The 24,986-nt window shown below is 39.4% G+C and overlaps 1 protein-coding gene across 3 annotated transcripts in view; it reads right to left on the reverse strand.

Moving 5' to 3' along the window:
• The window catches only part of abcc1 (ATP binding cassette subfamily C member 1 (ABCC1 blood group)), a 102,815-nt gene that overhangs the window by 48,379 nt on the left and 29,450 nt on the right, over positions 1–24,986 (reverse strand). For 2 of the 3 annotated variants that reach the window (XM_088007962.1, XM_088007960.1), the window contains 10 exons: positions 22,026–22,157; positions 21,222–21,452; positions 20,043–20,220; positions 14,486–14,647; positions 14,285–14,377; positions 13,970–14,173; positions 13,698–13,844; positions 2,985–3,072; positions 2,100–2,169; positions 1,834–1,960 (listed from right to left, as the gene is read on the reverse strand). In XM_088007962.1, the coding sequence (XP_087864088.1) occupies positions 1,834–1,960; positions 2,100–2,169; positions 2,985–3,072; positions 13,698–13,844; positions 13,970–14,173; positions 14,285–14,377; positions 14,486–14,647; positions 20,043–20,220; positions 21,222–21,452; positions 22,026–22,157 (1,432 nt within the window). The remainder of the gene's footprint in view (positions 1–1,833; positions 1,961–2,099; positions 2,170–2,984; positions 3,073–13,697; positions 13,845–13,969; positions 14,174–14,284; positions 14,378–14,485; positions 14,648–20,042; positions 20,221–21,221; positions 21,453–22,025; positions 22,158–24,986) is intronic. The other variant, XM_088007961.1, reaches the window with a different exon arrangement.

Consider the following 24,986-nt stretch of genomic DNA (forward strand, 5'->3'; position numbering starts at 1 on the left):
TACCATTATGATGGGACAGACATGCTCTTTCATACTCTTTTTGTGTGCTTTGTTACCTTAGCATAATTTTGTGGTTGTGACAAAATATCAGAAAGCTTAAGAGGTGTGAATATTTTTGCACAATACGATAAACTATACATAATGCTATAGACTACCCACAAGACTATAGGCGTGACGTGACTTGCATAAGATCCCCCTCACTCTGTCACCCCCTTCTGGAGCTTGCCGACAATGACTACTATCAGATTTAACAAGTTGTCAACATAACGCACTAAATCTTAAATGTATGCCTGCTATATAAAAGAAAAAGGGATGCAGTGTTTTGCTAGTTATTGTCAACAATACGACAACTAGATAACACGGTCAGGAGAAAGTTTTAATAAAAATAAATTGTGAGGGTTAGGGTAGGTCAGTTATGATAACTTCACTTCGACAATGTCAACATGTAGATATTCTGCAAGAGTTTTGTGTTTCAGTTAAATTAAAACAAAATAAGCCAACCCATACACCAACTTTCTGACAGATCATTAGTAGAGCAGGTATTTCAATTAGTTAACTACCACATTGGTAGTTAATCTACAACAGTAGTCACTTATTAATAATCGTAAATCGCAAAATAATTGCAAAATAAACATCAAGCTAAAGTAACATAAAACTAATGGACTGAATGTTCTGTTCTTTGTGAGGAAAATTAATTTAGTTAACGCAATTGTGTGTGTATATATACACTGCTCAAAAAACATAAAGGGAACACTCAAAATCACACAAAAATCATCAATGGAAATCAAATTTATTAACCAATGGAGGCCTGGATTTGGAGCCACACACGAAATTAAAGTGAAATGTTCCCTTTATTTTTTTGAGCAGTATATATATATATATATATATATATATATATATATATATATATATATATATGCCATTGTGATGGGTACTTTTCCACCCACCAAAAAGCTGAAACTTTCTAGAAAGAAAAGAACATTTCTGAGTTCTAAAACTTTAAAATTGACTATAAAATACTCAGAAATTTTGCAGAATAAATGTCAGGTTTTTTTTCCTGAAACTAAAAAAAACTATGTTTTTTCTAGAAAATGTAATAAAAAAATACTCTAGTATTTGCTAGAAAAAAGAAGAAAACTTTAATTTCTGAGGGTTTTGGTGGAAATTTACACTCTTTTTTTCCTATCTAAAATGACAGTAGCAGTAGTTCAGGATACTATTCAAGTAAAAGTAAAAAGGACAGTGCAGTAAAACTACTTCTATACCCTTTCCCCCCAAAAATAAGTAAGCTTATTTTTGATACATAGTCATCAATTGGCCAAAATTATCGGCATCCAACAGCTTACTCGGTATATTTGAGAAAAAACAACAACAAAAAAAACTGTGCAAAGATCTTTGTCATTTGCTCATTTTCTGCCATGATTCTAACACACACTGGCATGCAGATTGACACAGCAGCAGCATGTCTCCGTTGCCGTCCCACAGGAACGATGTGCAGTCGTGTTGTGTTTAAAGGTGGCTCGGAAAACATGTTTAAAATGGGGGTGCGGGAGACAGATACAGGAAGTGCGGGAGCTCCTGCTGTATCAAATTGAGACAGGACTAATAGAAAGTGGGCTACTCTGAGATAAAAAAGAAATCTTAATGCTCATTACGAGGACCACGATGAACTCAAGATTATTTAGTACACATCACCTATTTTAGAAACACAACAGTGGGACCAGATTTGCCAGAGTGAACCAGCAGTACAGCACCAGGGTTTGGTTCAATGTCCACTATCTAGTGTATACATGTCTTTGCTTTGTGACAGTGTGAAAGAGTAAGAGCAGCCACCTTCACAACCACAGATCCTTCAACTTTGTCCATCTCCCCCAGGAGGGCAGAGAGCAGAGAGGACTTTCCTGAGCCAACGTGTCCCACCACTGCTACCAACGAGCCTTCTGGGATGCACACATTCAACCTGAACACAAACACATATGCACAACCACAGATCCATCTTCTCAGTTCACTTTTAATCAGGAAATTCTCAGGCTCATTTGTACATTAATTAGATAATAAAGCTTGTAGATTTCCACATACTCAGGGTAAATGGGACCTACCTCTTGAGTGTTGGTGATTCAGCTCTGGACCACCTGAAGATTCCATCTACTATAGAGATGCTGTGTGGGGCTGGAAAAGAATATCTACATAAATGAAGTAACTTAATAATAAATAAGAGCCCTTTCCTTCAAGATTGGGTTGGAGACATATTGCTTTTTTTTTCAAATTTTCTTCTACAACTTGAACTTTTGGAGTGAGCTATATAACAGAACCCACTTAGGGACATGGGAAATATATATATATATATATTGCATTATCTCACAAAAGTATCACATTCCCTTGCAATACATTTTGCATTCTCTCGCAATAAGCAAATACACCCTGGTCAATTTTGTATACAGTGAAAACTTCAGATATCTCACAAACGAGATATTAACATACATGGAAAAACCTTACGAAAACCTTATGTTATAGCAGAAATATGGTGGCCACTGTAAGAAAGACTTTCAATATTCAAGTATGCTGAATCAACTGTTAAGTGCATTATTGCGAGAGAATGCAAACCTTTTGTGAGATAACGCGAAGGAAAAAAATCTCCCATGTCCCCCATGGGACTCCGTACTATATAATACAGCTCTTTAGTAAAATGTCAAACTGTTTCTTAAGACTTTATTTACAGAATTTTCAGTTAATCCTTTTACAAGACTAAGATCGAAAGCATATCTTTCATTTTCATTTAGAAGTTTAACATATTGAATTAACTGCAATCCACAACTGAGGTCCAAAATTATTGACAATTAATTAATTGTCAATAATTATTGACAGTTAATTAATTATTAACTGTCAGCTTGGTATGTAATCCTAATAGTATAGATCTGTAAAATCTTAAAGGTTTGTATTTTCTTCCATCACTGCTATTAGACAATACATTTGGGGAGACTTACAGCCAGCCATTGTTTTGTGCTCCACACTGTCTTCTTGCAGCTCCTCATGTGACAAAAATACTCTAAGCCTCTTCAGAGACACACTGACCTGAAAACAGACCAAATGAAGAAAGACTACAGTCAAGATTGATCAAGTTTTACAACATTCATGCAAGCCTTGAGGTAAGAATTGAACCAGTTTTTCTTGTTATAACAGTTACATCACTGTGCAACAATGTTCTCATAGAAGGGGTTGCACCATTTAATATATTTTTTTTTCTTTTAAGTTTTTTTTTGGTTCTAGTGGCCTTAATTTGAGAGTGTAACCACTCTCAAATTAATTAAATGGGTAATGAAAGAGAGGGAAGATGTGCTGGGGCCCAACCCTGTGACGTCCACAATGAGAGCTAAGGCCTCCATATGTGGGTTGTGCTTTACCCCATACCAACCCTGTCCTCAGCCTTTTAAAGTTGAGGACAATATAATAAAAGTCAAGTCGACCAGTGGCTGTCATGTCATAGAAACACACACAAAAAGGCTTTATTAATTATACTGGCAACAAAAAAGACAAAACACAGCTTGGAAAGAGATCTATAATGCAGAATAAAATTAACAAAACATCATCCCAGATTTCTTCAGTAGCAGCTGAGCAGTGATCTTCTGTCACTGTGTTCTTGAAAGTTGCACAAAGTCAAGACTAACCTTTTTTTCTTCCAAACTAGATAGTGTAATGATCAGTGTAATGATCATGCTCATCTTGGATAGCAGTGTTTACTTATAAGTCAAATGAAAGTAAACTTTATCACCTTTTGATTCCAGTTAAATTCAGTGCACCCTATGCTTGCAACTGGACAATAGTGCTGGGTCATTCATGATGAACAAATCATTTGAGAGAACAAACTGAAGCAAACCAAATAACTCACCCTGAACTACCATGATAAATATAATGTATGCAACAATCAATCAAGCTGCTCCTGTCCAGTAAAAGCGTGTCATTAATGAAGGGGAAAAAAACTCAATCCAGACTTTAAGTAATATTGTTATGTTGTGCTATGGACTGAAAACACATATTGGTTTAAACACAAGGGTAAATAATTGGTAGTGTGGTTTAATATAGTCTTCTGATGATAAATCATTGTTTTGCTTTTTTCAGTTCAAAGATGGCATGTAAAGAAAGACGTCAGAAACAAAAAAGAAAGGATCTGCCAGAATCAGCCAAAGGTAGTGGACTGTTGACCAACTGGGTCAGAACGAGCACCGCAGGTAAGAAAAAAAAAAAAAGAAGGTTCTTACCATGGATCAACATGCAGTTTTTGGTAGTGAACAATATATTTAATATTACAGGGCAGTTGTTATGTTAAGATGTAAGATGTACTAAATCTAGTTGTATATCTCACAAGCTGTAATTTATCATTGTTTATTAAACTCTGAAAACTGTGTGACTTTAATATTCTGTCCTAGAACGCGGTTAGACGTGCCCTTTTTTGAGCACCTGCCCCTTTAGTGGTCTCTGCACGGCCCTGATGAAAACAAAAAATAAAAGGGGTAAATAATAAATCAAGGGGAAATGAGAAACTAAGCCTAATAAGTACAGTACTTTTTTTTTTTTTTAGATTTTATATATTATATGTCTCCTTTTCTCAAATTCAAAAATACTTTATTAATACCAAAGGGAATTAATACCAGCTCTGTTTAGAACATTTGGTAACACTTTATTTGAAGGGGGTTGAATAAGACTGACATGACACTGTCATAAAAACCTGTCATAAACATCAATAAGCCTTCATGAATATTTATGACTGTTGTCATAAAGCGTCATTCGGTAAATTATGACACTTTTAATACAAAGTTGACATTATTCAAAATGTCTTTGTTTTGACAACTTGACATTAACCAGGAAATCATTACTGATATAAATTTGTTATAAAAGTATTACTGATTGCACTTTAAAAATTAGGTAACTTTATGTTATTAAAGGTAAAGTTTAAACAGTAATGATTTATTGATTGTCAAGTTGTCATGACAAAGACATTTTGAATAATGTCAACTTTGTATTAAAAGTGTCATAATTTACCGAATGACGCTTTATGACAACAGTCATAAATATTCATGAAGGCTTATTGATGTTCATGACATGTTATGTCATGTTTATGACAGTGTCATGTCAGTCTTATTCAACCCCCTTCAAATAAAGTGTTACCGAACATTTTAATCAGACTGTAATTTGTTTGTCTAGAATGATTTGTTTGGGGAGTGTGATGCAAATTTGAATTCCAAAACTGACTAAAAAAGTGAAATCTGATCCGCTTAAAAAAACTCGGCCTCGGTCCAGGTGAAATGAACTCTGAAACCGTTGGAATGCAGTGAGAATGCAACTGAACTGGAGACTGCTCCAAAAGCAGGAAGCTATCTACAGTGCAGGGCATTCTGAGTGCATTGGCCTCAGAATGCCCTGCACTATATATTAGTCAATATATCACTTAGTGAAAAAAAAAACTTAAGTATATTTCAAACATACTTTCATTTGTGTAAGTACATTTTAAGTATACTAAGTAAGTGTAATACATATAAATATATACAAAGTGTACCAACAGCATGCTTGTACCAATTTTGACGTGACTTTAAACACACTTAAATATAATTGTACCACAATACACTTTTAAGAAATATATTAAATAAAAGTATACTTTAAGTCAACAAAATATGTATGTGCTCAAGTGTACCAATGAAACAATATGCTTTTAAAGATTTTTTGTGTATATTTTAAAACATATGCTCAAAGCAGAATTGTTTCAAATTTACTTAAAGTAAACTATTCATTTTTGTGCGTCAGGATGCCTCCTTGTGTTTCTCAACAATAGCATTTAATTTACAATAACAATTTAGCAAAATAAATAAGTCTGAATGCCCTCAGTTTAATAATGACTGAACTCATTCTCAGTGCCTCTGCTGCAGTGTTGTTAAAGCACCGGGCCCATGGTAAGGAGTGTAGAGCTATCAAAATATGGGCAAAAAAAATATTTTTTTTTTCAACATAGACTTGTTTGTGAATAAAAAAGTAGGTCTGATGTTGAAGTTAGAAAAATTGCTTTGTAGTTGTCCTCAAGACAGTGGGGGGAAAATACCCTCTTCATTTCCAAACACAGAAATAGTTTGGCTGCAGAGAAAACTTCTGACTTCAATTTTATCAGGCTGCCCCAGTGCTGAACTAAATCCCACCACTGTGCTCAGACATCCTGATAGAAAGAAACACTACAGCAACTGTCACGATGGCGCACTTCAAAGTCCCAGTACCTGCTCACCAGCAACTCTCTGCTTCACCTCAACATTACAACCAGTCGAGTTCGCCCCGCTGCTGACGGAATCTGGGCTGGAAGTGAGCTGCTGTGAGTAGAAGTTACTACACAACCTCAAATGCTCAAGGAAGATTCAGGCGATTGCATTTGGAGCTCACAATATATCACATAAACATCAGCAAAAATACTGTGCCATTTATCATAAATAAAATCTCCCTATTGGTCTCTCACATCCAGCAGAGAGATGCGCATCGCAGGGGCTAGCTCTTCATGCAGGGTTGGCTCAAAGCAATATGGGGCCTTAAGCAGAATCCGATTTAGGGCCCCCTTACTACTAAGAACATAAGCATCACTAACAGTGTTTAAAAATAGATTTAATGAGGCTGTGAGAGGGTGTCCACATCAATTGGCAATCAGTCACTGATTATTGGCTATATTTGCTGTGGAGATCTGCGAACAAACTGAGCTCAAACACAAATATTACAAATAGCTATGTAACAACAATCAATCTATCAAGATGGTTCTGTGAACTTTTATTAAGTAAACTTCCTAATTAAATCCTAAATGCATAATTTAATTTAGGTGCCCCTCTTGATGCTAAGAACATCAACAGCATTAACTGCATTCAACCAGGGCTGGCCCAAGCCATTGGCCTCAAGCAATAATTGCTTTTGGGGTACTCTGTTTCTACTCATAATGTGGCTTGCTGAAGAGATCATTAGATCATTCACACACCTGCTAGATTTATTGCATCTCTGACAGATGCAATGAGTTTGCTGGATACAATCAATATGCATGTATAATACTGGATACATTTATCGGTCATCCGATTTTTCGGTACCAATTTCGGTAACATTTGAAGGGGAGTGAATAAGACTGACATGACACTTTCATAAACCCCTGTCATGAACATGACTAAGTCTTCATGAATTCAGTAAATCATGACACTTTTAATACAAAGTTGACATTGTTCAAAATGTCTTTGTTATGACAACTTGACATTAATCTAGACAAAAATGTATTCGCTATGACAATGTAATATTACCCAAGACGTCATCGTCATGCCAATTTGACATTAAGCAAGATATTATAACTTGTCATGAATGTCATAACAGGTGAATTTTAAAATGTTATCCTTATAAGACAGCATTAACAAGTCACTTGTTACACATACCTTTTGCTGTCATGAGATCATTATAATTGTGACATTATCCTCCTCTGTTAAAGTGTATCACAGTAAACTAGTAATGAAGATGTCATTGAGTCTCATTACTCTATGTGTGGTAATGACACATTTAGTGTGGTCCACTAAGTGACTGTCAAGGATGGAAAGGAGCTCAGTCCCGATGATTCTCTCAACTGTCCTCACCACTCTGTCTACACCGTGTTCCAAATTATTATGCAAGTGATATTTTCTCAGATTTTCTTACATGGTCAATACAAATGATGGTCTGTATAATTTTCAAGTAATGAACTATTACAGTATAAATCAAATTTTACTGAACAAAGCTTCCAATGAGAACAGTATTTTTTTCAAAAATAAAAAACTCAAAATGCACTGTTCCGAATTATTATGCACAGTAGATTTTCTAAACATTTTATTGATTATAAAGAACTGCAAACAGTCATTCTTTGAAAGTGCAGCATTAAGTGGTCACAGGTACTAAAATCAAAAGCTATTTCAATGTAAAACATTTCAACAGACCAAGTTACATGTTAACATAGGACCCCTTCTTTCATATCACCTGCACAATTCTTGCATCCATTGTTGAACTTGTGACTTTGTGGATAGTTTCTGCTTTCATTTCTTTGCAGGATGTCAGAATATTTTCCCAGAACTGCTGTTTTGATATGAACTGCATCTTGATATGAACCCATTAGATCTTCTGCTTGAGGATACTCCAAAGGTTCTCAATAGGGTTGAGGTCAGAGGAGGATGATGACCAGACCATGAGTTTCTCCACTTTTATGCCCATAAAAGGGGAACACAGGAATTCCTTGCAGCATGAGATAGTGCATTGTCATGCATGAAGATGATTTTGCTACTGAAGGTACGGCTCTTCTTTTTGAACCATGAAAGAAAGTGATCACTCAAAAGTCCATATAGTTTGCTGAGGTCATTTTCACACCTTCGGTGTCTCTGAAGGGGGCGACCAGCTCTCTCCCCATGATTTCGGCCCAAAACATAACTTCACCACATCCCAGCCATGTTGGGATGTGGTGGCCATCCATCAATCCACTACTGCGTCCTTCTGGACCATCCAGGGTTGCACAACAGTCATCAGTGAACAAGTCTGTTTGAATATTAATCTTCATGTACGGCTGGGCCCACTGCGACCGTTTCTGCTTATGAGCACTGGCTAGGGGTAGCCAAATAGTAGGTTCATGCACCGCAAATCTCTGAAGGATCCGACACCTTAAGGTTCCAGAGGCACCAGCAGCTTCAAATAACTGTTTGCTGCTTTGTAAGGGCATTTTAACAGCTGCTCTCTTAATCCGATGAATTTATCTAACAGAAACCTTCCTCATTGTGCCTTTATCTGCACAAACCCATCTTTGTTCTGAATCAGCCACAAATCTCTTCACAGTATGATATTGTTTCAGTTTTCGTTAAATATCTAATGTTTTCATACTTTGTCAGATACCACTACACTATCTGATGATTTTCGTCAGCAGAGAGATCCTTTCTCTTTCCAGTATTGCTTGAAACCTGTGGCCTGCTTAATAATGTGGAACATCCTTCTTAATTAGATTTCCTTTAATTGAGCTCACCAGACAAACTAATCAACCAGCTCTCTGAAATGAATCACAGTGATTCAAAGAACCCTGACACACAATGTCATCTATAAATTTAATATCACAACAAAAAATTTAATCTTTATGACACTTAATTCCAATTTGCATAATAATTTGGAACACTATGTATATGTTGCCAGTCAGAGGTGTTGCAAGCTCCAAACCAGCCACAGATGCTGCTGGCCAATATGCTCTCTATTGGTCAGCAGCCAATAGAGTCCCTCTGTAGAAAGTGGTGAGGATGTAGGGGAGGTTTGCTCTTCTCATTTGACATCAATCAAATTTTATTTGTATAGTACATTTCAGCAGCAAGGCATTTCAAAGTGCTTTACATCATTAAACCCAAAAACACAGTCTTGCAACATTGAACAAACAATCAAAAACACTAATTTCCTGCCGAGTCGAAGGTCTGCCCTTCAAATAGGCAAAGAAAAAAAAAAAGAAACTGCAGGGGGGATTTCAACCCGCACCCCTTTTTCAAACAACAGTGGGGACTCCAACCTGCAACCTTTTTCAACAGCAGGGTGGGGACTCTAAACCCGCACCCCTTTTCTCCTCAGTGCTTGAACCAGGGTTGGGATTCAAATCCCAATTGTTATTTAAGCAACTCTAAACAGGTGGGTTTTAAGACTAGATTTAAAGGCACTCAGTGTTTCAGCTGTTTTACAGTTTTCTGGAAGTTTATTCCAAATCTGTGGTGCATAGAAGCTGAATGCTGCTTCTCCTCGTTTGGTTCTGGTTCTGGGGATGCAGAGCAGAACCAGAACCAGAAGATCTGAGGGGTCTAGACGGTTGGTACAGCAATAACAGAACTTTAATGTATTGTGGTGCTAAACCGTTCAGTGATTTATAAACTAACAACAGTATTTTAAAGTCTATTCTTTGAGCTACAGGGAGCCAGTGTAGGGACTTTAAAACTGGTGTTATGTGCTCTATCTTCCTGGTTCTAGTGAGAACACCAGCAGCAGCGTTCTGGATCAGCTGCAGCTGGAGGATTGATTTATTAGTCAGACCTGTGAAGACGCTGTTGCAGTAATCAATGCGGCTGAAGATAAACGCATGGATGAGTTTCTCTAGATCGTGCTGAGACATTAGTCCTCTAATCCTGGAAATGTTCTTCAGGTGATAGAAGGCCGACTTTGTGACTGTCTTAATGTGGCTCTGAAGGTTCAGGTCAGAGTCCATCACTACTCCCAGGTTTCGGGCTGATAGCTGGTTTTCAGTTGTAATAACTGAAGCTGTGCATTGATTCTAGTTCGCTCCTCTTTAGGTCCAAAGATAATAACTTCAGTTTTGTTTCTGTTCAGCTGGAGAAAGTTTTAGCACATCCACACATTTATCTGTTCTAAGCATCTGTTCAGTGATTGGATGGGTTCAGAGTCACCTGGTGACATCGTGATGTAGAGCTGTGTATCATCCATGTAGTTATGGTAGCTGATCTTATTTCCTGTTATAACCTGAGCCAGTGGAAGCATATAAATATTGAATAGGAGGGGTCCTGAGATTGAACCTTGGGGTACCCCAAAAAAGTGGAGACATTACTGATCTCTCTTCACCAGGCCAGAGGTTTGGAAGGACCAGGTCAAAGTGTCAGTGATCCGTATCTCTAAAAATGTAATGTTTCTGACCTGCTCCACTGCAACATCATTGATGAGGAGGATGTGTGACTTGGCTGATTTTTCCTGAAAACAATTATATCTTTTGTGTTGTTAGCCTTCAGGATTAAATTGTTTGTATCACACCAGTCCACCAGATGTTTCACCCCTTTCCTGTAGGCCAGTTCGTTGTTGCCCCTGATGACCACCACCAGTGTGTCCCTGATGAGACCCACTGACATGGCAGTCATGGATTATCAGCGTCCATGACTCAGCAGCCAGTTGCATGTGGAGGTGATGAGCCCAAGAGGAGCTAGTTTGCTCACCTAGTGCTGGGGGATGATTTTGTTGGATGCTGTGCTGAAGTGCAGAAACAAAATTTGCACGAGTATTCTTCTCCTCCATGTGTTTCAGGCTACAGTGCAGTGTGGTGGAAACAGTATCCTCTGGGCAGCGGTTGGAGCTGCAGGCAAATTGGAGCAGATCAAATGAGGAAGGAAGGTTTGACATGATCTGATCCTTCACCAGCCTCTCGAAACACTTCATCCTGATTGGAGTTAGTGCAACAGGAAGGTAGTTGTTCAGTGATGAGATTGTTGCTGTTTTGGGCTCTGGTATGATGATGGCCGTCTTGAGGCAGAATGGAACAACAGTACGGGTCAGCGAGGTCTTAAATATGTCCATGAGGACGTAAGCCAGCTGGCCAGCACGGTTTTTGAGAACCAGACCTGGTATGTTATCCAGGCCTGCTGATTTATGGATGTTGAGTCTTCTCAAGGTCCTCCGGACATCAGCTGTCTCAAGTCTGAGTATCTGTTCACTTGGACAAAGAATAGATTTTCTCACAGCAGCTGCTTAGTTTGCTTTGCCTTGGGCAACATAAATTTAATGAAATCTGAGAGAGTGAGGTTAGTTTAATTGGCCAACCTTAAAAGCAATCAATAAAAATTAAAGGTTGAAGGTTTACTGAGATGCATTTATGAACAAACAGAGCTCAAACTCAAAGATCAAACTCACAGCACCAGATTGTAGCTGTAGTAACAAAACAAACTATGAAGATTGTTCTTTGACCTTTAACAAAGTAAACTTGCCAGCTACTTAAAATCTTAAATTAAAATTTTAAACAAATTAGAATCTTTTAATTACCGTATTTTCCGCACTATAAGGCGCACCGGATTATAAGGCGCAACTTCAATGAATGGCCTATTTTAGGACTTTTTTCATACATTAGGCGCACCGCATTATAAGGCGCATAGAATAGACGCTTCATACTCTATTATTACACATCCACATTAATAAAGAAATGGTCCCCGAGTACTTTATATAGTAGGCTGGCCCAGTTGTTTCACTCACGGTGTTGGTGTTGCGATATTATGCCCAACTGCTTTCTGGGTAACACAGACCAACCGACACGCTGCCGCTGCAGTCTCTGTCTCTCTTCCCCTGCCCCTCCCCCCCTTTAAATGTATTATCAAACTTTATTAACAAACCAGTGTTCTGACAACTATCCCAGCATGCACCGCGCACTACTTCTTCTACGGGGAAAAAGAAGTTGGCGGCTGCTTACCGTAGTGGACCAACTACGTAAGCAGCCTACTGCATGTCTGTGTAAACATGACGTCTTTCATTTCGATCTGAGTTAATTAGCGTAGCATTTCTGCCGGATTTTCACAACATATCAGCCACGACAATGGACAGGGGAACCAACAAGTTCATGTCATCTTTTTTGGACGACATCAAGGTGTTTGAGCCACTGGATGCCTCCAACATTGTGCGCGTCACAGCTAAAAGCTACCGACAGATGAGGAAAACAGCAGATCCTCACACCCTCAGCATAAATATAGCTGTGGACAAGATCACTGATGCCTATTGTTCTTGCAAGGCTGGGTAAGTCGGCATTCATGGTTTTGATGGTCCACAATGTACATTAGCATATGTTTACTACTGTAGCTTGTGTTTGTGAGACGGTCACGCACGTGGTAGCTGCACTGTGACCTAAAATGGGCATTAGCCAATGAAACGCGGCCCCTGTGGTAAGGTCCGTTGCTGGACCTGTTGTGGCTCAATATTGGTCCATATATAAGGCGCACCGGATTATAAGGCGCACTGTCGGCTTTTGAGGAAATTGAAGGTTTTTAGGTGCGTCTTATAGTGCGGAAAATACGGTAATCTCTGCTGAAACCACTTAATAGCAATATCATTTTGAATAAACAAATGTTGAAATTCTATGTCTATGGTTTGTATTAAAATGTGAGCATTTATGGGGCCCCTGAAGTCCTGGGGGGCCTTATGCAGCTGTTTAGTTCATTTATATCATGGGGCGGTTCTAAATGTGATCAGCATTATCATCCCTTTATATCCACTAACTGATGAATTAATTTGGATTTAACACAAGCGACAAAGGGCAACCTTGGCATAGTTCAACTCTCACTGGAAACAAGCCTGGCTTAGTACTGGCAATGTGAACCAGACTGACAGTGGCCACACAGGAGCCCAACAGCCAGTATAAAAGGGCCTTGTGGCCTATACTCCTGGAGTAACCCCCAGAGGATCAAAACACATATAGATTGGTTAGGTGAACTCCCATGCACCCTCCAGGATCCTGCCGAGAGTGTAGAGCTGCTCCAGTGTTCCACAACCAAGACAAAAACCACACTGCTCTTCCTGAATCAAAGATTTGACTATCCAATGAATCTTTTAATTAACTATCCAATGGACCCCTTCTCCATAACTCCTGAATAGATCTTGCTAGGAAGGTTTAGGAGTGTGACCCCCTTGTAGTTGGCGCACACTTAAGTAAAGCACGTCTCCACACATTGAGGCTGTGTAAAAGTGGTAAATTTTGTAACAGGTTAGTATCAAACAAAAGTTGAGGGTCCCTCAGATACAGCAGAGGAAGAATAAATCAGATGGGGGGGGCAGTGGAGGGTTGTGATGCGGTTAGTTGGCATGGGAACAATTATCTTTGAGGTGAGGATTGTGAATTGCAAACAACATACTCCAATACAGCAGTGAGAGCTAGCCAAGAGGACTAGAAGTGCACCAACCTGCACAATGCTACTTATGACCATCGGTAGCATGTTGAGAGGAAAGCGCAGAATATTGAAAAGTGCCAGTGACACAAAGGCCTTCTGCGCATCGAGCACGTTCTGATCATCAATCAGCACATACACAGCAAAAGTGGACAGGGCAACCTGTAGAGCAGCAGAAAACACTCAGAATTATTTTAACATTTTTATGTGTTTTTAATCACTTAAATGTTTTTATCGGCAGAGAAGAAGTGGAATGATGAACATCATTCTCTCAGAGAAGGACTCACCAGAAAGGGAGCACAGACCCAGGTGAAGGTGGACATGGCACCCAGGTAAGCTGTCTTCTTCAGCACACGCAGCTCACTCTCCCGGATTTCTGACACCTTTTCTTTGAAGGCCAGCTCCCATGCATAGAGCTTTAGCACCTTTATGCCATTCAGCATCTCATTCATTAGCTTAATACGACTGTCCTTGCTTTTCATCTGAGCCACCTGTTCAACACATGATTACAGCAAAAGATGAGCTTAACCATGCCATGTATTTATTGTGAAGAGTCATTAGGATACAGACAACCAGAGGTGAGGAGTTGTGAGATGGTGTACCTGGTATGTTTTAGTTTTCATGGCAATCACGGCATTAATCGGAACCATCAGAACCATCACAGCTACTCCTGCTAGGACAGATGGACCCAAGTTCTGGACAAATAAACAGATAAAATGAGAAATTTGCCCTCAAGAAAACTGACAGAAAAGCATCAGCAATCAATAATTTAAACAGCAGCTTTACATTCTCGGTAAATTTACCTGCCAGAGAAAATAGAGGGCTAGCACCACCTGCAGTGGGGCAGACCAAACCATATTGATGTATGTGACCAGATCCATGAAGCGCTGAGCATCCACAGACATCAGATTGACAATTTCTCCCACAGTTGATGTGCGCCGTGCTGCGTTGCTTATGACCAAGGCCTGAAAGAGCAAATCCACTAAGTGATATGTCCCTATGGAGGTTAAAGTTAAACTCTACACTGACATTTAAAAGTATGATCAAATCTGACTACACAGAAGCTAACTTTCAATTGTGTATTATGTTCATTCATTTTGTAATGATGGTTAGGATTAGAGTCATGGCCATTCCTTGGCCATGAAGGACAAGGCACTTGAAAGCATTGGATTCTCTAAACTGAACCTATATTAAGGCATACATGATTTCAAGAAAACAGCCAACATCCCCCACTGAAGAAGAAAAAAACATCATTATTCTGTATGTGGCTGGATTATCTGAAGTACTTCATGCATCCTGCTGCTGAAAACTTTGATTTTCCAACAGGACTTGGCACCTGTACACAGTGCCAAAGCACCAGTACCTGGTATCAGGACCGTGGCATCTCTGCTCTTAATTGGCGAGCAAACTCGCCTGACCTCAACTCCATAGAAACTCTATGGGCTATTGTGAAGAGGAAGATGTGATACACCAGATCCAATAAGTCAGAATAGCTGAAGGTCATCATCAGGACAACCTGGGCTCTCATAACACCTGAACAGTGCCACAGACTGATCAACTCCATGTCACACCACATTGCTGCAGTAATTTGGGCAAAAGGAGCACCAACTAAGTACTGAACATGGTCATACTTTTCATGTTCACACTTTTCCAAGATTTCTAAAAATCCTTTTTTGTATTGGTCTAAAGCAGGGGTGTCAAACTCAATTTCACCGAGGGCCACTTCAGCATATTGGCCACCCTATTTATTATGTTTTGAAGAGATCTTAGAGAAAGTAGAGACATTTTCATATTCATTTATTGTTTGTCACGTTTTGATCAGGAAACGACACACCTAATGTTTTACAAACATCTGCATTGAGGACCCTGTTTGACTGTCACTAGTTAATCCAGGTCTTAATCCGGCTCGTTTTGTTTATAAGTTTATTTCCCTTCATCAACAGCTTGCAAACTGTTTTCCAGTAGAGAACACAAGGACAAATACTGTAGATATGGCTCATAGTCTGTTGGTGGTATCTGACAGTATAATGTGGGAACTTTTATTATTGTAATTTTAGCTTGTCAATTTGGATATCACCACCAACCAAGTTGGTGTTAATTGGCTGTTAACTTTATATTATTTAGATGAGATTATTTTTGCAGTACAATTTACCGACATTACTTAATATTCCTCTCTATTTGGACACGTAAACACCACAAGCAACACCATCAGGTATGTGCTTTAAATTTTATTAAATATGATGACACCAACCTCATTGTTTAGCGACACTTAAAAAAAAAAGTTCAGAAAAAGTGCGTTTGCATTACAGGGTTTGAGTCAAAAACACACACTATGCTAGAAGTGTTAACAAGCAACACACACTACAGCAGGGGTGTCAAACTCAATTTCACCGAGGGCCACTTCAGCATATTGGCCCCCCTCAACAGGCCACATTGACGGTACAAATCAGGAGTGCATCCCTGCTAAAACACCCCAGACAAAAGGTTGACTTCCCTCATTCAGTTCTGTAGAGGCTTATCAATGGTCCAGGTGTGTTAGAGAAGGAACCATCTAAAGTTGCAGATGGTAGCTCTGGAAAACTAGACTTGGGCAACCCTAGCATAAATGTATAAAAATACAATGTTAAAAATAAATTAAACATCTCACATAGTTGAATAACTGATTTTATGTATTGAAGTTTTAAATATTACATTTGAGTTTCCATGGATGTAAAATTACTGCTCAGTTTAAAAATTACAATATTTAAATCAGTGTTTAAAGGTAAGCAAACAAATAATAAAAACAAGTCACATGGGCAGACATTATAGACTTTACGCAAAGATTTAGTCTCAGAGGCAACTGAAATCAATTAATTAAAAATCCTTTCTGAATATCATCTCATGGACTCTGAACTAAATGCGTCTTTCTGACCGGGAGCTGACAGCGTGTTGAAGAGTTATGGACCGGACGGTTTGGAGCGTCTGGTTAGGAAGCGCATTACAAAGCTTTGGTTGAAATGGAGCGTTAAATTCAAGTCTCCATTACAGAGAAAACTGAAGAGAATGCAACGTTGAGGATCCATTTGAGGAGCCGGTACTTTATCTTGAGGAAATAAATGACAATGCAAAAGTTAATTAGACTGTAACATACGCAGTCCGCTGCTCAACCACTGCGGACGCGGCTCCGCCGCTGCGAAGAATTAAAAACCGCTGGAAGTAACTCATCCAGTGGATTTAACAAATGGAGCCTTCTGGGTTCACGTTACCCAGGAGATCGGCGCTCTGGAGGAGCTGCAGAAGTAACATCTGCGAAACTACGCAAAAAAAAAAAAAAAAAAAAAAAAAATCCTGGTAAAAGCTCACACCGGACCGCACAGGGTAAAACACTCAGAGTTCAGTTGATCTGTGTGGATCAGACAGATCCAACTGACTGATGAATTAGTGCAGATTTTTCTGCAGATGGGAACCAGGAGGAAGTGCGTCCAGTGAAGTGACGCTAATTTAAGTAAATTCGCTTAATAACTTTATTAAAAGTTATTGGGGCTGCAGTCAGTGGTTTTTTTGTCACTATGAGAAAAATGTAGATGCATTTGTCTGCTTAATTTGTGATGGGATCTGGATTCACGGTGAATATTAACTAAACCACATAAAATGCGACTAAATAGCCGATGTTAATATGATTGTAATTTCACGGATAAAAATAGTGCATGACCGATTTTTTTTATGTTGTTGATCAAGATAACGGATAACAAAAAAGTCTAGCGCGACCTGCCGCCCTGACACCAACTCACACATCTTCATTCACAGTCTTACTTGTAAATCGATTTTTCTTTTCTTGGACGTTTTGATGTTAGCTTGTAGACATCTCAGTTTTATTCGCTGGGAAAATCAATAAGCAGCTTGAAGTGACTCTGCTGCTCTCTAGTGGCGAGAAGCCGTATTGTTGGCTGGTAACAATCGGAATGCAATGTGGGAGATGTAGTTTGTAGTCAATTCGTGCTCAAAACCTATTTTAAGTCAATCATCGGCCTATAAAATGCTGGGGGGGCCACATAAAATGACATGGCGGGCCACATGTGAGTTTGACACATGTGGTCTAAAGTAACATTCCAATTTTCTGAGATACTGAATTTGGGGTTTTCATTAGTTGTGAGTTATAATCATCAACATAAAAAGAAATAAACATTTAAAATATGTCAGTCTGTGTGTAATGAATGAACATAATATACAAGTTTAACTTTTTGACAGGAATTGCTGATTTAAAACAACTTTTTCATAATATTCAAATTTTTTGACCAGCACCTGTATTCTTCCCACTCTGGCCAAGATACTGAGAATGCAATCTCACTTGATGCTGAGAGCGCATTTGATCAGGTGGAATGGGAATATCTATACTTTATACTTTTCTCTCTTGGAATAAATGTAATCAGATCTGGAAAAATGCATAAGATATCAATAATTTAACATTATCAACAGATAGCTCCTTTCTCTTTACCTAGGCTGAAGAAGTAACTTACTTGGGAATTAAAATTACTGGGGGTGCATGATAAATATCGGCCTAATGACATGACATCATTCTTATGGGTCTGATATGACTTATCGGTCACGGCACTGATAACACTTTTGGTGCCATGGGTGTTTTTTTAATCAATCAATCCCACTCCTGCATGAGACCTGTGTGAAGTTCAAGTGGTGTGAGTATAATTGGAGAAAACAACTTTCTGACTGAAAATAAATCATACTAAAATTCCCTCATGTCAGAAAACCACTCAATCATAATTTAAATAATAGCTAAAAAAATAATACACCAGTTTCAGCAGTGCATTACACACAAACAACAGAAACATAAACAAACCGGGACTTTCAACGCCATGTGAATACGGCCCAGCTTGTCAGTAAACAGAAACCATAAATGCTGTAGTTTTGTTAGAGGTTAATATGCTGGCTTTGTTAAACAAATGTTGAAAGAAAGTTCCATGAGAAGCAAAAACAGCATGACCATGAAAAATTTGATCAGTCACCATAAACATAACCATTGCTTTGACAGAGTATTCAAAGCATTTGAGGACACCCACAGTGCTAAAGATGGTAGCAACACGCCAGTCTAATACAAGCCATTGGGACTGAAATCCATCTGTGAAGTTTTGAAAAAAATAAAATTTCCCGAGGGGATACAAGGGCTAAAGCCATTAAAGATCTCATAATGAAATGTCGGCATTTCACAACCAGCTGTTCGCCCTCAAAGACAGGGGCTGTTTTAGGCTCATTAGCCACTACATATGTTGGTCTGTCACATATCATTCGATGAAATGCATTGAAGTTTGTGGCAAGACAAAATGTAGAAACAGTGAAAATTCAAGAGGTACCTCAAGTATTCCATATTTAAAGTAAACTCAATTTCTGCATTTTTCTGGACTTTTTTTCCCCATAAATTTATTATACTGGTTTAGAGTATTTGAAACGTAATCAATTACGAATTTAGTGATGGCATTTGCCTTAATGCAGTGGTTCCCAAACTTTTTCTTCTGCACCCCCCCTATGTATTACAAATGGCTGTCTGGTTGAAATGACGCGTGTGAGGGGGAGAGGGCATCGACTTTTTTGGGGGCAAAATGAATGTACGTAGCTGAAAATAGACACCAACATCGGTAGCCTACAAGGTACTTGTTAAGCTTAAGGTTCTGTATTGATGTTAGCTAGTCATCTTTTAGCTAACATTACCTGCATCCAACAGCTTTACTCAACTCAGTCGGTTAGTTTGGAGGGAAAAACTGTGAAAAGTTCTTTGCGTTTTGCTGGTTTGCTGCCGTGATTCTAACACAAACCTACGTAGCTCCGCCCAGCAGCAGCAGGTCTCCTTCACAGGTGGAAACCCAGCGCGAGCGTCATAGCGCTCATGTTGCGTTTAAAGGCGGCTCGGAAAAACGGGTTACAACATGTTAACAACGGATTAAACAGTTTTAACTGCTGATAAAAGTGACAGAGGACACAAATATGGGAGGTGTGGAAGCCTCTACTGTATCAAATTGACATAAGAATAACAGAGAGTTGGCCATTCTAAGGTAAAAACCCAGCGCATACAGTGTTCATGTTTTGTTTTTTTTTTCATCCAGACGGCTTCCCGCGCCCCCCCTGCAATGACACGGCGCCTCCCCTCGGTGGCGCGCCCCACAGTTTGGGAACCTCTGCCTTAATGTAATGTTTTTGATTGTTCATTCTATGTTGCATGACTTAGTGTTTTTGTGTTTGCTTTGATGTAAAGCACTTTGAAATGCCTTCCTGGTGAAATGTGCTATACAAATAAAATTTGATTTGATTCGATTTGATATACAGAGAAGGTTCTACAATGTTTTTGAAGCACAGTGCTGCTGTTGCCAGTACCTTCCTGTAGACAGCTCCGATGATGGCAGTCCGCAGACGCATGCCTGAGACAAAGCAGACATGAAAGTACCTCTGAAGAATCAGCGACTGCACACAGGTGCATATGAAGAGCAAAGCAGTGTAAAAATAGCCCTGCCAGGAGGGGGCGCTGGAGTCATTCACAAAGTGTATAAGCAGTCTGGTGGAATCAAGAAAAAAGACAACTTAATGGCCACAATGAATAAAGGCATTGTTCCTAAAAAAATTATATATATATATATATATATATATATATATATATATATATATATATATATATATATATATATATATAATGGAATCTTCTTTGTGTGCTTTGGAGTTTCTGTGCTGATTAATTTTTTTGGGAAGTGATAAAAGCTGGTAGCTCTTGAATTGCTACAAAATAAAGCTGCATGTCCCTCAACCCACTGGCTGTAATGTTGACACCATGAGATGCCATGAGACCTAAATTCTGACCATCATGGCATGGAGTTCATCCCAGTTTTCCATGTCTGGTATATAACCATTCATTTTATCTTTTAAACTGGTTCTATTGATCCTGTGTCCAGACAGAGGGATAATCAGTAGCCCAGCATCATGACCTGTTTGTTCTGAAGATCCTGCAGCTTCCACTTCTCTTCCTAACATGGCGCCTCCTCACCCTGACTCTCACACTGACAGGAGGAACCACAGAGCTCTGTTAGGTTAAAGCTCATCTTCTGAAGTTGGGATATTTTTCCTCCAACAGGATCCAGAGGAATCACCTCAAACCAGATGTTGGACTGGATTTTATTTCAATGTCATTTGTGGATGTTAGAGCCTCATTTTCAACAGTTTAGCTAAAGGTTATAAAAGGTTATTATTTTGGAGAAAATCTCATCATCAATATTTCCACTAAATAAGAGGCAAAAAGAAAAAAAAAAGTTTGATAAAGGAAAATTCAAACTAATGGAAGGTTTTAGAATCGCCTTGTCCAACGAGCTCAAAAGATAAAATTTTATAATTCCATCTATAAGCTTGATATAGAAACACTAGCCCATCCAACTAATACTACTTTAAGTGTGATTAGAAAAACTATCATCCAAGCCATTAATCATTAACCAAGCAATGATACAAATAGAATTTCATTGTATAAAACTCTAAATATCAAGTCAAAAACTTGATATTTAATCTACTCACCTAAGGATCTCGGGACCAACAAACATGAGAATGTCCTGGATTATTTTGTAGAGGCAGGAGATGAGGAAGTAGGGTCCGAAGGTCAAGCACAATGCCCAAAGCAACGAAGGCTCTTTTATTTTCCTGGGAGACTTTAGGAGCAGGATTTCTGACTCTTCCACAGGTTGGCCCTCTCTGTTCTCACCATGCGGAACCCGTTTAGGGGAGTATACCATTTGTTGCTCGGTTCTGCTTAAGACAGAATGGATGGGTATTTTATCACACACTACCTTGCAAAAATATTCACACTGCTTAAATTTTAGTTATATTTGTATCACAACCAAAAATGTCAATGTCAATTATTAGGATTTTAAAAGACAGAACAATTCCAAATAGTACATAATTGTTAATTGTGGAAGGAAAATGATATATGGTTTTCAAAATATTATTAAAGATAAAAATTGGAAGAGTGTTGTATTCAACTACAAAGTCAGTAATTTGCAAGATCATCTTTCAGCTGCAGCTGTATGTCTGTACTAGCTTTAAACATCTCCAGACTGATTTTGCCCCAAATCTTTTTTGAACCTGGGTGGTCCATTATAACACATTAATCTGCTTTGATGTAAACAATTCCACTGTATGCTTGTCCTGCTGGAATGTGAATTAATTAATTAAGAAAAATTATATGTCTTAGGTTTACTGAAATACATTGAATACATCATGTAGAAGGTGCTGAATTCATAAAAAATTGTTGGAGAGAAACAGCAGAGATTACCAAGTTAGTCCTGCTTAACAAAGTTGAACCTCACTGTTTATCTTGCTGACCTCTTGACTTTTTGGCACTCTGAATTCCAGCGATGCACCAGCTGTGGTACCACTCTGTGGGAGCAGTCATCAGCATTTAAAGACCAAAGATCTTTCTCTTCCAGGGGGCGTCTGTATCCAACCATCATCATCCTGAGAGAGAAAATGACTCCAAAGATGAACACAAATGATCTAAAGGTATGAATTCTTCATCCCTCTTTATCCTGCATTATACAAGTCAGTTAGGCTTCATCATATGTCCAGTGATATTCCAGATACTTGCACGAAATGCTTATTTGAAAAAGGAACACTTCTCCATTGTCTGTGGGAATGTCTTAAAATTCAGAAATTTTGGAAGGATGTTATTAGGTGTCTATCTGAATTGTTTAAGGTGAAAATCCCATTAGAGTTTAAAATCTGTGTTCTAGGAATATACTCAGTAGAATTTCAACAATCACAGATTAAAACTAAATTGATAGACTATGGACTTCTTCAAGCCAGAAGATCTATTGCATTATGCTGGAGGAGCATGGACGCGCCCTCCATGGGACTCTGGAAGAAAGAAATTGCAAATTCGCTCAGACTGGAAAAACTAACATACATCACCAAGGGCAAACAGCGGGACTTTGAGAACCTGTGGGAGCCATAGATGAGGATCATAGGGACTGAAGGCGGAGCTTAAAAATAAGTGTCTTGAATGGATGTCTTGTCTACAGTTTCTATTTATATACTGTCTTGTTATTTTTCTCTGTTCTAATTTAAATGGTCTTGTATATTTTTGGAACTAAACAAATGCAGGTTTGAATGGTGAGTGCGTGAGTGAATGTGAGTGTGTATAAGCACATCTTTCTAATGTTAAGTTGATTGTTTGTAAATTTATGTCCTAAAAGAGAAAATTCAATAATATATATATATATATATATATATATATATATATATATCATACCCGAGACTCTTTCTTGGACATCTGCCACAGGCTTGGAGTCTTTGTTTGGCAGTTTCGAGTGCTTCAGTTATTGTTATCTTGATCTTAGCCTCTAACCGTCTTTTCCATGATGGATATTGGTTTCCAACCTCATGGTTGCTCTTATAGCCAAGCATTTCAAGGATCACTGATGCTGAGTTGTATATCAGCTCATTGGTTTCTGTTATGGTGTTGGTAGGGATTGTTCTCAATGCTGCATTCACATCTTCAATGAGACTTTCTGATGGTACTTCACTCAGCCGTTGTAATTGGCGTCGGGGTTGCCTGGTGTTCATTCGGGCCACGATTCTCTCTCTCAGGTCAGTTGCTGTCTTGTTCAGCTTTGATAGTTCGTTCATTACTGGGGCTGCATACCCAGTCTCGGGGTGGGGAGTTGTAGTTAACTCCCCCCTGACCTTACCTTTGGGCTCCTCCCTTATGCCGTAGCATTTGTGTTGTATCTCGTCAATCTCAAGTTGTGATAGCAGTTGCCGTTTGCGGATGTTGGAACACTGAGCTACTAGTTGTTTGGCAGTCATTGTAGACTGTGGGTGTCGAAGTAACCATTCCACCCTCAGTCTTTGCATGTAGCCCCTCTGACTAGGGTTACTTGAGTAGTAGCATTCCAACAGATCCATGTTTTCCTCTCTCGCCCATTTCCGTCTTGTTCCAGTAGCCCATTTTTCATCAAGGTGCTCTGGTTCCCCAGCACCTGACGCAGACCTTGTTTGGCCGGGCGACGTCTGAGCCGGCATGTTATGCATATCAATGTCTCTCATGTTATGAGGTAGGCTATGTAGCTCCAAGGGTCTTGCCTAAGGACCCACACTGAATAGCTCAATTGCACTGTTGTAACTTGCCCCAGCCTGGATTCGAACCCCGGTCTCCCGGGTGGTAGACTGGTGTCTTACCCACTGTGCTATACAGTCAGCTGGACTCAAGGACAGCACAGAGGCCCTCATCCTGGCCGCCCAGGAACAGGCCCTAAACACCAGAGCAATAGTGGCTCAGATCTACCACACCAGACAAGACCCAAGGTGTAGGTTGTGCAAGGAGGCCTCTGAGACAGTCCAGCACATAACAGCAGGGTGCAAGATGCTGGCAGGGAAAGCGTACATGGAACGACATAACCAAGTGGCGGGCATAGTGTACAGGAACATCTGTGCCGAATATGGACTGGAAGCCCCGAGGTCAAAGTGGGGTACACCCCCAAAGGTGGTGGAGAATGACCGAGCTAAGATCCTGTGGGACTTCCAGATCCAGACAGACAAGATGGTAATGGCGAACCAACCGGACATTGTAGTGGTGGATAAAGAACAGAGGAAAGCCGTTGTGGTGGATGTAGCAATACCAAGTGACCACAACATCAGGAAAAAGGAGCATGAGAAACTGGAGAAATACCAGGGCCTCAGAGAGGAACTGGAGAAGGCCTGGAAGGTGAAGACCACAGTGGTGCCTGTGGTCATAGGGGCCCTCGGGGCAGTCACCCCCAAACTGGAGCAGTGGCTCAAACAGATCCCAGGAACAACATCAGACATCTCAGTCCAGAAATGTGCAGTTCTAGGCACAGCCAAGATACTGCGCAGAACCCTCAAGCTCCCAGGCCTCTGGTAGAGGACCTGAGCTCAGAGGATGAGAGAGACCACCCGCAGAGGGTGAGAAGGGAATTTTTTTATATATATATACATACATATATATATTAAAAAAATGTTTCCTAGCATTATGGGCATGCAATGATTTGTTTGTTTTTTTTGTTCTAGTGACCTTTATTTGATAGTTAATTGACAGTAAAGTGGGAAAGGAGAGAAGGGGAAGACATGCGGCAAAGGTCGCTAGGTCGGGAATCGAACCTGCGACGGCCACGTCGAGGAATAAGGCCTCCATATGTGGGTTGTGCTTAACCCCTGCACCACCACAGCACACCACAGGGCAGAATTATTCCTGAAAGAAAGATGGGTTTGTAGTTTTTATAGTTTTTAATAGTTGATGCACTGAAGAGGGAGTGCACACCAATCAGA

Source organism: Poecilia mexicana, unplaced genomic scaffold, assembly GCF_051168715.1.
Source record: "Poecilia mexicana isolate PSO_F unplaced genomic scaffold, ASM5116871v1 scaffold_8, whole genome shotgun sequence".
Lineage (NCBI taxonomy): Eukaryota > Metazoa > Chordata > Actinopteri > Cyprinodontiformes > Poeciliidae > Poecilia > Poecilia mexicana.